At 43.2% G+C, this 16529-nt stretch overlaps 1 protein-coding gene across 1 annotated transcript in view; it reads right to left on the bottom strand.

Moving 5' to 3' along the window:
• The window catches only part of LOC106604622 (protocadherin Fat 4), a 98191-nt gene that overhangs the window by 17705 nt on the left and 63957 nt on the right, over window positions 1-16529 (bottom strand). Inside the window, exons 5-8 of the mRNA XM_014199440.3 lie at window positions 14914-15836; window positions 11818-11992; window positions 1164-1344; window positions 29-279 (exon numbers count right to left, since the gene is read on the bottom strand). Coding sequence (XP_014054915.3) covers window positions 29-279; window positions 1164-1344; window positions 11818-11992; window positions 14914-15836 — 1530 coding nt within the window. The remainder of the gene's footprint in view (window positions 1-28; window positions 280-1163; window positions 1345-11817; window positions 11993-14913; window positions 15837-16529) is intronic.

Raw genomic sequence — 16529 nt, 5'->3', positions numbered from 1 at the left:
AAGATGAATTTATCAAATCTGAACCCACCTGCTGTGGTGAAGGCGGGGATGTGTGTGACGTAGGGGTGGTGGTGGAAGCGGGGAGGGTTGTCGTTGATGTCAGCTATCACCACTGACACAGTGGCGGAGCTGGACATGCCCAGGGGCTGCCCCCCGTCTGTGGCCACAACTAGGAGCTGGTAGTTGGCTCTGGCCTCCCGGTCCAGTAGGGAGCTGGTGATGATCTGGCCTGTACCTGGGTTAATGGAAAACTGACCGTTGCCTCCAGTCAAGCTGTAACTGTAGGGACACACAGAAGAGGACATGTGGAGGGCACAGCTTTAAAGAGGCAGAGAGTACATTTAATAGAAAAACACAGATGTAATATAACTTCCTTACTGTTTCTTTGGTTTGAAGAAAGCACCATCTATCACGCAAAGCATTACCCAATTCTTAAGGTATCCATCTTAATATTCTATCCATGTTAGTACTTCCATTTTCTCCTGTATTTTTTCATTCTCACAGAGGCTTCTAATTCAAGCTGCTCTCTGCTGAAGTTCAGGGTTGGAGACACCCCGGAATTCTTTGTGACCAAAGAGCCATACTTTTTTGGTTTCCCAAAGAGGATAGTGTTTCACTCCATTTTTCAGAAGTTTCCAGTAAGTCGCAGACACAAACGTATACTGACATATACATGTACACAAGAGCACATATTTTGAAAAAGCTTCCCAGAAAAGCATTTCCCCTGAAACTGGTGACAAATTATGGAATAAAGTGTGAACACAGACGGAACACAGACTTATTCGGACAACAAACAACCAAACTGTCTATAACCAGAAGTGGTCCAAACAGTCCAGAAGCAGAAGTAAAAAAGCCCAAGTTTATGGGCTGTGAGAATGGAAACTAATAACTGATGGCAACTGGTTCTGATTTCCAGTAAGGCCTAGAACCTGTGGAACCCCCGATACTACTTCTGTCATAGCCAATTAACATCCTCATTACAATGTTTTAGGAAAGTGGGGCAAGTTGCCTTACCCCCATGCGCATCCCCATTGGGGGTACCGGGTCGAGGGGAGGGTGAACAGGCGGGGGTGCGATCTGAGTAAAATGTCCGACTTGCGATACAGGAGCCCGCCTATGACCCTAGGGACAGAGTGGGGTGGGCGTCTGGCTCTGGAATGTACCTTATGATACCGTTGAGGCCCACGTCTGCGTCAGAACTGTTAACCAGGAGCACGTCAGTGCCGGTGGGGGCGTCCTCTGCAATGGTGGTGTGGAAGGTGGACGAGGTGAACACAGGGACGTTGTCGTTGACGTCATCTACCAAGACGGTGACCGTACCCGTTCCACTCAGGGGAGGAGAGCCTGGTCATAAAAGGGGGAGGAAAAAAGACAAAAAGGGAATGAGAGGATATCAAAGGACCAAGAGAAAACTCTATTTGAAATACCTAAGGCAGTTCCATATGAACGCAGTTAGAATATCATTTTGTGTGAAAGATGAGTTATTGTGCGGGTTTATCGTTTACATGCTGAAGCAATTTATATCCTTGCAGGGACTGCACCACAAGATCCCTGCATTTAATCCAGCAAACGTCTTCGGTCACCACCAGTCCTGCTTTCTGAGCAATGCTGCCACATCAACACACAACACGTCAAAATACATCAATAGCTCTGAAACAGAAACCTTAGAACGTGTCCTTCCCTGGGTCTTGGACATCATAGATGTAATCTGGTTGCTGAGGTACCGGTATCTATTTTGAGGCAAGCAGCACTCAGTGAGTTACTTTGTGGAAATCGAGAGAACAGAACATGTCTATTTTCAGCAAAAATCTAGCCGTTCTTTCGCCAAGCGAGTGACGAAATAAGGCTCTCCGGGCCCTGAGGGATGGATTTAAATCAATAGTAGATGAAAACCAACTGCAAAGCAGAAATGCAGAGAGGTTCAAATATCTGCTGGCTCAAGTTGCCACTTCACAAACTTCTCTTTAGATGGCCCGTTAATGTAAAGTGTTACCAATGAACTTGTGGCTAATATGCAGCTGTATATTCAGCTGTTAACATCAAATAATTGAATCTTGTGCAGAGGTACGGATTAATAATACAATAATAAAATAAACATTTGGAAAGAGGCCATGAATAATCTCTCTTGATCTGGAGCCTGTGCATAATCAAAACATACAGAAACTCCAGAATGTAATGCAGGGGGACAATATGGAGCCTATCCCTTAGAGACAGGAGGACTCTCTTGATGTGTAAAGATCATGTTCATTAATAACACATGCTCATAAGCTCTTTGCCGCATAACTAATGCTTATCTGCTCATTTGGATGACAAAGGGATTATGGTACGGCGAAGAGCCTTATATTTATTGAATGAGCGGTGGGGTGATGGCACTTCTGCAAGAAATCCTTCCCAAATACTTATGTTAAATGAAATAACTTAATCTAATACCTGCAGATTTAGCTAAGTCCTTCATGCATTCAGCTGCTATGATCAGCACAGCAGTTGTTAGCACAAACACACTTCAAATTGTTACAAACACCCCAAACAAAAAATGCATTCCAGTACGAAATAAATGATAACATACACAGCGAAAAAGTCAACAGTTTTATCCCAAAATACCAGGCACAGAAACCGCAAACTTCATACTGGTGAGTCATTACAAGGATGGGCCATTCACTGCTTTGCCTCAAGAAAAGTTGCTAATTTTCACAATTGTATGTTTGTTAGCAACTCTAGGCCTTGTTAGACTTTGAAAAGTGCATATGACAAGGTAATTCACCATCATGCAGTACATAATTTCAAGCAAGGTATTTCAAAGTAGAAAATAGGGCAGACTTTACTTATGTGTTTGCTCATACAAAAGCAATACATTTTTTAAGATCCCCCCAAATTAAATGCATGGAACACTGAATACTATAAATAGCATTAAGTTGGATTGTCATCATTAAATGACATAACCAGTGGCACCAGTATCAAAACATATGAGTCAGCAAACTGCTTAGTAGTGGTCCGATGTGATTTACATGTCGGTCTCTATGCTTAGTGTCATCACCCATACAAGCGTGCAACGTGACGGGATTGACAAAATGGAGTCATTGTTTCACGGGTTGTTATGGAAGCAGATTAAATGGCTGCCACTCTACAACTGATCCTCTTAATCCATGTCAGGAGGTGTCTGCATCAGTTTAAGGTAGGGAACGCTGAGCCACTGTTTCCAGGCAAGCTCTGTTTGGCAGACAACAACTTGTAAGAGCCCTGCAATGTCGCCTGCTAAGGATGTTCTGGTCTGCAACTCCTTGACCGATTAGCGGCTTTTAAAACCAATTGATTTTGTCTGCGACAGTCATTAACTCAGTGGAGCATTGATATCTGTTTAACTTATCTAGAAGTAATTCAAATAAAAACATGTTTAGTTAATGTTTTTCAGCACATAGAATTGGCTCCTTAAAGTCAGAGTGTAGCCATAGTAGTGTCGTAGAATTGTTCCCTTTTGAATGGGCTTGTTTGTATTTTTAGATGGGATACTTTTGGCCTCTGTCCAGACGTTTCACTTTTCGGGAGGATGTGAAGTCACAACTTGTTTACCCGAACAGGAGAGAAGACGGCCTCAGCTCGACAGCCTGCCGCACCGCCACCGGAGAACCGAAGCAGCCATTGCATTTGTGTGACCCCTGACCCGGTGCCAAGCACCCCACCACCAGTGCATCAGGGGCTGGGTGCTAGGGACAGACTCTGTTACCCTAGCTAATCCACGGGTAAGCCTGAAGAAAGCCCCCCCCCCCCGGCCTAAAACCCCACAAAACCCTCCTCTCTGACTCTAAACCTGCATTGAACTCACCCTTGTTGATAGCCATGGTTCAAATCAGGTATTTTCCACATCTTTCTGTGTGGATCAGTCTCACACCATCCTACTCTCTCCACAGTCTACTTCTTAACCTCCCAGGGATCATTGCTACCACATAACAATAGTTTCTTCATTTTGACCTGCTGTGTGTACATAATGTGTACATAGTTCTGAAGATCTCTTACTACATTCTGTGGGCTCACAGATCCAGTCATCATGGAATAAAATACTGTGTGCAAATACAAGTATGCAAAGTATGGTGCTGATGCATAGTTTTGGTTAGGAGAAAACATTCCATGACTGCTTCTGTGACATTGAATACGGGAGGAAGACAGCATAGCTACCACCCACACCAATATAATGCTAAGTTCCCACCCATATTGATAACAAGACAAGTTCAAAATTGTGACTGTGAATGGAGTAATAAAAAAGTGAGAAGGTGACGCTGTTTCAATAGGATGCTCTCTCCAAAAAAACTGCTGTTGAAAATGCCAGCATCTCATCCAAACGGTCTGCACTGGAATCTGGCAACCAAAGTATCAAGGTCAACAATTTAGCTGACTTGAATGGTGAACGTTTCCACCACTTGTGACCAATAGCTTGAGCCTGGGGAGATATGGCAGAACTAGGCATACAGTAGGTTTGGCTGCAAGCAAACCTTGTCTGGCCTGCAGATATATGACAAATTACATCATCGTGCCATGGAAAGAGAGCTGGTGGAAAGTTATACTGGGATGTCTGCAGCACCGGTGGTGGTGCCATTCATTGTGGTTAAAAAGTATTGTTTCCATAGACAAAACGTGTTCCCAGAGAGCTCTTTCTTCCTGCTGCCCCAGCAGTTCTGTGTATTTGACACTATTTACGAGCTAGTATGAAACCGCATCATGTTTTTCGTGCCATCTCCGGTGATACTCCAGGGTAGGGCCTAACTTCATTACATCCACTGGAAAAAAGGCTTACATATTCATCACGAGGGACAGTTACATGATTAAAAAAATTACTTAACTTAAGATTCAACTAAAAAGACTAGGCTGAAATCAACCTTCTGAACCTTGTTTACTACACTTGAGGAGCTGGAAAGGTCTGATATCACCTCTGCTCTATTGGACTTGAGTTAGCCTCATTAGCATCATCTTACACCGAGGTTAATCTAAGAAAAAAAGGTGCTATCTAGAATCTTGAAGGGTTCTTCAGCTTAGCCAATAGGAGAACCCATTGAATAACCCTTTTTGGTTCCAGGTAGAACCCTTTTGGGTTCAATGCAGAATCCTTTCTACAGAGGGTTCTACATGGAACCCAGAAGGGTTCTACATGGGCCCAAAAAAGGGTTCAACCTGGAACCAAAAAGGATTTTCCTATGGGGACAGCCGAAGAACCCTTTTGGAACCCTTTTTTCGAAGAGTGTAGGAAAACTGCTCTGACCTGACAATCCTGTCCTGATGATTACACTTTTATAGATCAGTATTTACCTCACACCGGGACATATCAACAACACCGCTCACATCTTTGGGAGACACATTGTATATATTACTTGTATATAAAACACCACTCATTGTTTGGCGACTGGCTCAAAGTGTATATATTTAATAAAAATATGTCTTGGAGATTACAACATGAAGAAATGGGGTTTGGGCACAAGAAATGTGCTCTTTCAATCAGAAAATATTTTATCTCCAAGACAAGGATTGCCCCGAGACTCATAGTGGTGTCAGCAAGCTCTGCAATAGTGTTGCTACATTCTAAGCCCAAGCTAAGTCCTGACGAGAGGCCTGTCTCCACAGTTAACTTTTTATTTTCCAAGACTACAGGCTGATGGTATTCAGATAACCCTGTAGATTCCATCGTCAGCCATTACAGTACGGGAGAAATAAGACAATGATAGAGACATTGAGTCATCATAGCCGATTTCACACGCAGAAACACAACACCTCAGATAAATACTTTAAGCACTAATGCAGTATGAAGATCCCTCACCACTTTAATTCAATCAGAAAAGCAATACCAATTTAAGCATGATTCATTCCCCCTAGGCTCGCTCAATGACAATTTGGCCAGCTGAGACCAAAACATAACTGTATTTGATATTTCTAAATTATACCAAAGAGACTGGTGTGGTCGTGAGAAGAACAATGTTCAATTCCTTCCTAATATGCAATTATTGCATTTAAGCCTGTGCGCCTAAAATGTTTGTTATTGGTGGGATCAAATGAGCGAATGGGAGAACCCTAAATAACCCTTAGGTGTCAGCGTCCAAAATAACAAGCCCTGAAGACTCACTGGGAGCGCTGTGTTCCATCTGCTTTGCCTGCTCTGGCTTAAACACACACTGACAGCTTTCCCTGTAAGCCGGCCATAAGCCCTCCCCAGTAAGCATTGTCTAGCATAAACATATGGCAGAGTCTAAGCACCTTATTAGTGTACATTACCAGAGGACAAATCACATTAGCCCTGGAAAAGGTGGCATGGGCCATCCTTTCAGAGCTGGAGGGAGTACAAAAGACATATAATTACAATTAAACTATCTGAAGCTGGTTGGTGAGCATATGCCACACACGGAGATCCGTGCAGGGAGTTGACTTGAAGGAAATGGCTGCATCCCCCTGAGAAAGGTTGTTGTGTCCTCCAGGGATTGGCCAGTCTGAGCAGTGGTAAGAGCTGGGTTTGGGTGTCTTACTGACACTGGGGATAATCTCTGCCTTCAAAACCATTGAGTGATCTCTCGTTGAACACCCTGGTTCATCAGAACAATAGCATCGTTGTCCAAAATCTAGGGTTCATTAAAGTTGGAAGCTCCAGACAGGTTGACTTAGGAAGAAGGATGGATGTGTACATTTATCTGACAGCCATCTGTAGCTGGGAGGTTAAGGCTAAACTGTTAATTACGCTTTATGGACAGCGGCTAGATTGTGTTCTTTTGGGACGGCGTAAATAAAACACATCATTACTCACAGTGAATTGGCCGCCATCTCGCCTGACATTGACATTTTTCTCCTCCTGAGAACCTGTTGCTTTGCGACCAAAGCTCCTTTTAATGCGCCCGCTACAACACGCCTGAATGGGGATGGTGAAGCTGTGTTTGTAGGGTGCGAGCTATCCCACTGCTGCGTTTGCCAAATGTAACAAAGTAAACAGGGATTTTTCTCACACTTAATGAGCGAGATAATATAAAAGGACATTCCCAGCTATACACAACAGACCACTCCCCGTTTCAAAACCCTATTTCTAATAATACAGCAATCTCAGAAGTATTCATCAAATTATACCTAAAATGTTATAGAGCTTTCAGTTATTTATGGAGTGCTGTGTCTGAATGGTTAGACATATTTTTCCCCCATTATGTTATGAATAGGGGTTGGCGGTTTGCAGACAGACAGGAAAAGTCCATTCATAGACAAACTGCCATTTTCTCCTACTGCAGGGCACGTACTGGGAGTTTATGAAGTGATTTGCCTTTTGTGCTTTATTACCAAGGCGCTTTTCATTTGCTGAACTGTTCAATGGTTTTGACATTGTTGTCGTCCAGTAGGCCCACAGGTCTTTTAAATGACATGTTTTTCCTGCTGTATCCAAAAGTGAAAAAGAGTGACAACTGAAGAGCCGTCTATGCCGTTAGTTTTCGATGCCTATGGAGTACCACTTAGAAGACATTATTGGAATTATTGTGGCGGGCAAATCGCTTATTTGAGATGAACTGTGTTGTGTGTTAGTGGTGTGATCATGGTTGAGAAGACTGCCTCAGGGTCACAGAGAGCCACGGTTTTTAAAACGTGGATCTCCTGGCTGCCGCAAAGCACTAATCATCCAACCCACACCACCTCTTTAAAACACTTATTAGACACTAAAGCTATTTACACAAACATTATGTTCCCGCAATTGTTAAGCGGACCAGAAACCAGGAGTGGAAAAATGAGGCATAGGAAAAAAAACGTCCTGCAAGACCACATTGTTACTGCGCCGGTTTTTAAGAGTTGATCTAGAATGTTACAGGTCTGTTAAAGTTCATTTGAGGAACCTGATATTTTATTTGGCCTCGTCTTGTGTTGCCACTAGTCTGCCTTGGAGAGGACTTCAGAAATGGACCCCATTAAATATTTATTGTGGCCAGCTTTGGACAATGATTTGGCAAGGTCCCATCTATGCTTTTACAACATGTATCAGTAATTCTCCAAGCTTTGTTAGCTTCACTTTCCATTGAAATCATTCTACTGAGCTAAGTACTAAAGCACAGTAGGGGCGAGGTGAGACATCTCTCAAAAACCTCTTTAAAAAGCAATAATTATAATCCAAGACAAAGATCATCTTTAAGATGACCAGACCATTCGTTCCTAACAGGGATGAATCCTACGCAGGAAATACTTAAGAAACCTAGGAGATTTACAGACCAGATTCATAAAAGATCCTGCATTCAAACAGGACGTTCATTACAATCCTTTATCTGCTAAGCGGCCGTTTAGACCTGAAAGGGAGAAAGTACACACACTTTGGCCCTATGGCGAGATGTGAAAGAGGGGATTTCTATGCGATGGTAAGTGCCGCCATAGGCATGGGCTGGGGGATTTACTGTGTCCTCCTCTTTAAGAAATGAGACCAAACGTGATGCATGTCAACATTCCTCAGGGGACGTTCTCACCACACACACAGGCACTAGACAATGGAGAAATTCTACAGTATGAGAGTGAGCACAACTTGTTAACGTTCAACGTCATCTAGCATTACACAAAGGCAGTAGTCTATCGTGCATTATAAGTGTGCTATAAGCATTCACAACGGAGAACGGCTCCCAAGACAGCCTAAATGAAAGCGTGTATAATGCACTCAGGTTACATCAACAGTCAGTGTAGTACCTTGACAAGGAATGTCCACATGCATTTCTATATTACTTTCCATTATTTTCAACCTAAGAAATAAAAGGTGTACAGCCATTGTACAAACGGTACAAATACAGCAAACGATACAGCCAACTCAACATGTGATAGAGTCGCCTTGTACAGATCTGTCTCCGGGTGATGACCTCATCAAAGGTCACGGTCAATGCCAATGCCAATAACAACCATGCACACATGAATAGCAATCCGACTATACTGCAGGTAAGTACAATACATATTCAATGTAATTGTTTATAAAGTGTCCACACTATAACACGTCTTCCCCCTTCATTTCAACCCCCCCGTAAGGAAAGAACATAAGGTTAAGCAGTAAACCACATCAGTGTTTTGTTTTCTCTTCTTCACACCACTGTAGAACTTCTGCTAGTGTTACTGTAAATGTAAACAAACAAAACAATCTGCGTTAATACATGAGCTACACTGTAAACATATGGCCTTCTAAAATTCCTGTTTTGTGAGAAGCAACTCTATGAAAGTTAACGATGCATTCTCAAGGTTTGCTGCTACCATAACTTACCAACATGTCATACAGAGAATGTGTTTTTTGAAACTGTGGTGGCTGAGAAAAACAGTTCCAGTATCAGTCATTGCCAACATATTGTAGCGTGTGTGTGTGTGTCCAATGTCTATTGTATGTGTGTGTATGTGTTCAGATTTTTTATTGTTCTACATTTTTCTATGAGGGGGATAACTTGTACTGGTATGTGGCTAGGCAGTGGGCTACAAATCTGATTTTCCTTCAGTTGATGCCAGATGTTTGATGTTAAACCCCATATAGCTATTACAGTTGCCTGGGACTCCACAGTCCTGTTATCTTTCTCTCTTGGTCACACTTTTCCCTCAGAAATTATGCCAACAACTTTCCACTGCAAGGGGATCTGATCTTCAAGTTTCCTTTCAACAAGCCTCCTTGTAAAACACCTTTATGCAGCTTGTATTTGTGCCACAATTCGGGCCGGAGCGCGGAGTTCCAAACATTGACAGGAGTGTGCCAAACTCCCTGCTCCCCAGCCAGGAAGCATTATGAGAACCAGGACCAGAGATCTCTTTTGTTTCCATACATTTCATGACAGATTTCACCCAACAGAGTTGGCCCTGAAATTCCACTCAGCCACCGGTTAATGAGCTTACCTTCGATGAAACCCTCAGACAGACCCTGAAAGAGTGGCAGCCACAAGACAGAGGTGCAAAACAAGCCCTGAAGTGGAATTCATTCCATGATCCACACATCAACCATACTTTAACTACACATAACTAATCATAGGCCAACTTTAAGTCACCCAAAGGCATCATCAATTTGACAAGACAGCTAGTTCTGAATTGTGCAGTTAAAACACTTTCCAAAACTACTGTAACTAACCTTTTAAGAAGTGGTCTTGCAGTAAACAATTAGTTAAAATTAGCATATTCAACATCTACCTTAAAGATGTCCTGCCAGATAGTAAATGAGATAACAATTTCCCTCCCTATCTCAGCCTCAGCCTCAACAGGGTCATTTCAACTGTACTGTGATTATGGCTTTTTCAATATTCTACTCAAATCCCTCTTTTTGCATTTTCCTTGGTAAAACTTCCAAAATGTTCTATCAAAATATTTTGCATTTGTTGACAGGGCTTTAAGCAATGGCATAGTTTTGGAGCAGATATAAAAAGGAACACAATGATTGTAATAATTGGTTTAGAATTGTCTAGTTAATCATGATATTCAAAATATCTGAATTTGAGGCTATTGTGAGTAACAAATCAAACAAAATAAGTATAGTTGTGTCACATTTCATGGCTTTGTCACTGCCACAGTTTTAAAAGGCAAGTGCAGAGGCAGTACGTTTGGCTGGATATTAAAGTTATAGATTGTGCCTTTAAATCCTTTGCACATGTCCGAAACAAAGATTGGGGCAAGATGCCACCCAGGGTCTGACACAATACACCTTTGAGACATTGCAAAGAGGGAAGCCCCTACTATAATCCATTATCCTAATGCACACTAGCCAACATTATCGCACACTACAGAGTGAATCTCTTTACTGTAAAATTTCTCACCAAAGTCAATGCCAAGTCAAAAATACCCATCATTACTACTGGTCACATGGTCAGTCCAGGAATGAAACAGAACCACCCTTTCACCATGATGGCCATGCCAGAGTAGACCAAAGAAACATATACTTAACTTCCATACCATGTGATTTGGCTCGGACGAGGATACGCATGTACTCGCTTAACTGCACATTTACTGACCTCTATGGAATAACAACCTAACCTTTTATCTGGATAAAACAAGCTCCACCACTGTATCCAAACAAACAGAGAAGGGCCCTATTCTATCAAATGCTGCAACAAGGTTTTCCGGGATATACTTAAAAAGCCTTGAGCGGAAATAATTAGGGCTGGGAATTACCCGGGACCTCACAATATCATATTATCACGATACTTAGGTGCCAGTACGATATGTATTGTGATTCCATATGTATTGTGATTCGATACAATAATTTTATTGCGATTCGATGTTCCAATTTATTGCGATTAGATGTACTGCTCACCATATGTCTGCTGCAGATGGACAAGAGAGAGCATGAGAAAATGAGTTTTGATCACTCATGAAAATCAAAGTGCTGGAAACAAATTGGCTCCCTATTTAAAAAGAAGCTGGAGAACAAGCGATGAAAGAAAAACACTGGAGTTTCGGTGCAGGTACAGACAACTAGCTGTCAAAACGACACGATATACCGTCAAACGTAGTATCCCTATATTGACATTTGCATGACAAAACAATGCGTAGCTTACAGTGTGAAATAAGAATGAACTCCATGATTTGTTGAAATATTTGCTTTATGTCAAGATTCTTGGGTCTATGTCCATGTGATGGAACACAGATGCATCCTACGAAGCATCGCTCTTCCTTCGCCAGATATCGGCTCTCTTTTCAAGGAGATGATAGACACTAAGTTGAACATGTTGAATATGGTATGCATTTAGCACAGGAGTGCACTTCGAACGCCAACGGATGACGACACATAATAAAACAGTCACTGTCCATCTTCATGCTGTCATGTCAAAAACGCTAGACGCACTTCAAGATTACAAGTTGACCGCTCTCAGCTGGTCTTACCGGAGTCGGTTGCCGTGATGATGAGGGTGTAGTTCCCCTGAGCCTCGCGGTCCACGGTCTGGGTGAGGATCAGCTGACCATTGGACGACAGACTGAAGGCTCCTTCTTCGTTCCCACCGCTCAGCATGTAACTCAGCTGGCCATTGGAACCCAGATCATCATCCCTGGCCATAACCTAGAGAGCAAAGATGAGACGGATCAGTCAGAGTGAAGCACTCCTTATGACTCTGAGGCTATCCTAATATGGACACCGTAAAAATAGATTTTTCTCAGATCAGAAAAATATAAGACTGTAACATCTGTCTGGGAGGATAGACATTACAGAAAATGTGCCAAAAAAATGTCAGATATGATATTGGTCTTTTCCAACCTCCTCTCCTTATGCCGTAAGGTTGGGCATAAATCTTCAGACCAAAAGGACTCATTTGTGAGTGCCAGTCAGTGGTGGAAAAAAACCTCAATTGTTATACTTGAGTAAAAGTAAAGATACCTTAATAGAAAATGACTAAAGTAAAAGTGAAAGTCACCTAGTAAAATACTACTTGAGTAACAGTCTAAACGTATTTGGTTTTAAATATACTTAAGTATCAAAAGTACATGGAATTGCTAAAATGTACTTAAGTATCAAAAGTAAAGTGTTAACCATTTAACATTTCTTAAATTAAGCAAACCATACGACACAATTTCTATTACATTTTTTTATTGACGGATAACCAGAGTCACACTCCAGCACTCAGAAATAATTCACAGATGAAGCATTTGTGTTTAGTGATTCCGCCAGATCAGAGGCAGTAGGGATGACCAGGGATGTTAAGTGTGTGAATTTGACAATTTTCGTGTGAAAATGTCATGAGTACATTTGGGTGTCAGGGAAAATGTATGTAGTAAAAAGTACATTATTTTCTCTTAGGAATGTAGTGAAGTAAAAGTAGGCAAAAATATAAATAGTAAAGTAAAGTACAGATACCCCAAAAAACTACTTAAGTAGTACTTTAAAGTATTTTTACTTAAGTACTTTACACTGCTTGTGACAGTGCATTATGGGCGCTGCCGTTAATGCCGCCGGGGCACAGATAGAGGGCCACATCAGGTTGGCATTGGGACATGTTCTTGTGTGGCGACCCACCGCTGCTGGAGCCGTTTCCACACATCTGCAAAATACTTTCCTTGTAGGAACAGTATACAGACAAGCTACACTGTGTGTGTCTGCTCGCTGCAGTGGAGACAGGTCCTTTGTGTGTCTCCACACTGCAGTGAGACAGGTTCTTTGTGTGTCTGATCTGCAGCGGAGACAGGTCCTTTGTGTGTCTGCACGCTGCAGTGGAGACAGGTCCTTTGTGTGTCTACTCTGCAGTGGAGACAGGTCCTTTATGTGTCTGCAGTGGAGACAGGTCCTTTGCGTGTTTGCTCTGCAGTGGAGACAGGTCTTTTGTGATTCTGCTCTGCAGTGGAGACAGGTCATTTGTGTGTCTGCATTGGAGACAGGTCCTTTGTGTGTCTGCTCGCTGTAGTGGAGACAGGTATTTTGTGTGTCTGCTCTGCAGTGGAGACAGATCCTTTGTGTGTCTGCAGTAGAGACAGGTCCTTTGTTTGTCTGCTCTGCTGTGGAGACAGATCCTTTGTGTGTCTGCAGTAGAGACATGTCCTTTGTTTGTCTGCTCTGCTGTGGAGACAGACACTTTGTGTGTCTAATCTACAGTGGAGACAGGTCCTTTGTGTGTTTTCTCTGCAGTGGAGACAGGTCCTTTGTGTGTCTGATCTACAGTGGAGACAGGTCCTTTGTGTGTCTGATCTACAGTGGAGACAGGTCCTTTGTGTGTCTGCTCTGCAGTGAAGACAAGTCCTTTGTGTGTCTGCTCTACTGTGGAGACAGGTCATTTGTATGTCTGATCTACAGTGGAGATAGGTCCTTTGTGTGCTTGCTCTGCAGTGGAGACAGGTTCTTTGTGTGTCTGATCTTGTAAGAACTGACGCTGGAGATGAGAAGCAGGAATGGAGAGTTGAACACTTAATTTAGCACAGACATGGAACAGGACAGGAACAGCATCTGAACCGGGTAATACAAAGACATACGACAATCAATGCTGAAGCGGGGAACAGAGCTGAGGAACAGACAGATATAGGGAAGGAAATAACACAGGAGATTGAGTCCAGGTGAGTGCAATGAATCGCTGATGTGCGTGACGAGGGAAGCAGGTGTACGTAATGATGGTGACAGGAGTGCGTAATGCAGGGCAGCCCGGCGCCCTTGAGCGCCAGGGAGGGAGAGTGGGAGCAGACATGACAGATCTACAGTGGAGACAGGTCCTTTGTGTGTCTGATCTACAGTGGAGACAGGTCCTTTGTGTGTATGCTCTGCAGTGGAGACAGGTCCTTTGTGTGTCTGCTCTGCAGTGGAGACAGGTTCTATGTGTGTCTGCTCTGCAGTGGAGACAGGTTCTATGTGTGTCTGCTCTGCAGTGGAGACAGGTCCTTTGTGTGTCTGCTCTGCAGTGGAGACAGGTTCTATGTGTGTCTGCTCTGCAGTGGAGACAGGTCCTTTGTGTGTCTGCTCTGCAGTGGAGACAGGTCCTTTGTGTGTGTGCTCTGCAGTGGAGACGTCCTTTCTCATTCACTTCAATTTGATACTTTGGATTGTAATACCTCAAAGAAATTTTCTAAAGCAATAATTTTTAATCTAAAAAAGAGTGAAACTAGCAGCACTCATTGCTATCATTCTTTATCTTTTTATTGCCTATTTACAAAATCAAGACCACCGTGCCTGATGTTTTTTTATTTATTTAACTAGGAAAGTCCGTTAAGAACAAATTCTTATATTTAATGACTTCTGCTTCCGAGGAACAGTGGGTTAACTGCCTTGTTCAGGGGCAGAATGACAGATTTTTACCTTGTCAGCTCAGTTTGTAAACTGATACCATACATACTTCATGGATTAATATTCCTAGAAATGAAGTTAAGCCATTAGCTTGTTGAAGGTCTAAAGCCTGGAATAGGAATTAGTGCTTTGTTTATGAGACTTAAATTCCCAGTCCAGAAATGTCAATAATGTTTGATCATGATTGTCTAGAATGACTAAAAGTGAAAGATCTCACTGACCTGTAGTATGTTGCTGGGGAGACTCCCCACGTTCTCCTGAACGTTCACAGAGTAAGGAGAGAGCTGGTACACCGGCGGGCAATCGTTCACATCCAACAGCACAATGTTGACTGTGGCGCGGTCCACCCTCGAGCTGCTTCCGCGGTCGGCAGCCTGGACCACCAACGAATAAGACGACCGTACCTCTCGGTCCAGCTGCTTGGCCACCGAGATCCATCCGGTGACCGAGTCAATCCTGAAATCAGAGTTGATGTTGCCCCCAGCGATGGAGAAACGGATCTGCCCGTTGGTTCCCTCATCAGCGTCGCTTGCAAACACCTGGATGACGTCGGAGCCCGTCAGCGTGTCCTCCTCAATCTCGATGTCGTAGATGTTCTGCGAGAAACTGGGCGTATTATCGTTGACGTCCAGCACCAGCATCGTCACATCCATGGCTGAAGACAGAGGCGGCTCGCCCTTATCCTTGGCCACCAAAGTCAATGTATAATTGGACATCTCCTCCCGGTCCAGTTCGCCCACCAGCCTCACGTCTCCACTGATAGTTCCTATGCTGAACTTGTTCCCAAAGGGGCTTTTCAGGGAGTACTCCACGTAGCTGTTGGGCCCGCTGTCTGCATCAATGGCCTGGGCAGTGAAGACCACCGTGTCCACTGGAGTATTCTCCTGGATATAGGTCCTCTTCTGGGAGGTGAAGGTTGGCGGGCAGTCGTTGACGTCCAGCAGGATGATAGACACCTGGGCCGTGCTGGTGTAGCGAGTCATGGGGGCGAGGGCCAGGTCGTGGACAATGACCACCAGGTTGTAGAAGGACTGGGCCTCCCGGTCCAAGGCCTTTCTGGTCTGGAGTACCCCAGCTTTGGTGATGTCAAACTGGCTCTGAGGATCTCCCGATGCGATGGAGTAGAGTAGCTGGGCATTCGGACCTGGAAGACAAGCCATAGCAATAGATTTGGAGTTGGTTACCTTGCGTTAGTTACTTGTACTAGAAAATGTGAAGTTCTGAGGAAGCTTTGTGTGCTTGCTTCAGTTGTTTGTTATGGTAGGGGGTAGTTACAGTATAATGGCTCTTTCTGTTTCAAGTCGAGAAGTATTCATCTGAAAGGGGTAGGATTAGATAACCTTAAAATATCACAGAGAACATGTCATGTGATATACTGCACTGTACCTAAAACAAATCAAGCGTAGATAATTTGGACTGACATATGTTGATGCCAGGTTGTTTATGACTGTTACATACTGTATGGTCTGAATTATAATGTTATATTAGCTATCAACATGCATTTCCACATATTGTCTTAATGTCTTCACAAAAACACCTGTCTCAGCAGCCTTCCAATTTCTTCCTCCAAACGGAGGATGCCTTTATGCAGGGTAATTGATCCTTTTCCAAAGAGAAACCGCACAGCAACTTAAAATCACCTCCTTTACTGGTAGGCCGCATTCTACAATTTTGGGATTTCCCTCACAATCGAAACACTAATTTCAATGAAATAACTAACTACAGAAACCGCACAAATGCAAACTATTAGACCTTGAAATCTAGCTTAATCCTTGTTCCTCCCCTGGAGCCGGTGGAAAACGAGCTTAAATTTTGCATCTGTAATTCAAGTCATTGA

Source organism: Salmo salar, chromosome 05 (genome assembly GCF_965601325.2).
Source record: "Salmo salar chromosome 05, fSalSal1, whole genome shotgun sequence".
In the NCBI taxonomy this organism is placed as follows: Eukaryota; Metazoa; Chordata; class Actinopteri; order Salmoniformes; family Salmonidae; genus Salmo; species Salmo salar.
This window is presented reverse-complemented; position numbering and strand designations above follow the sequence as displayed.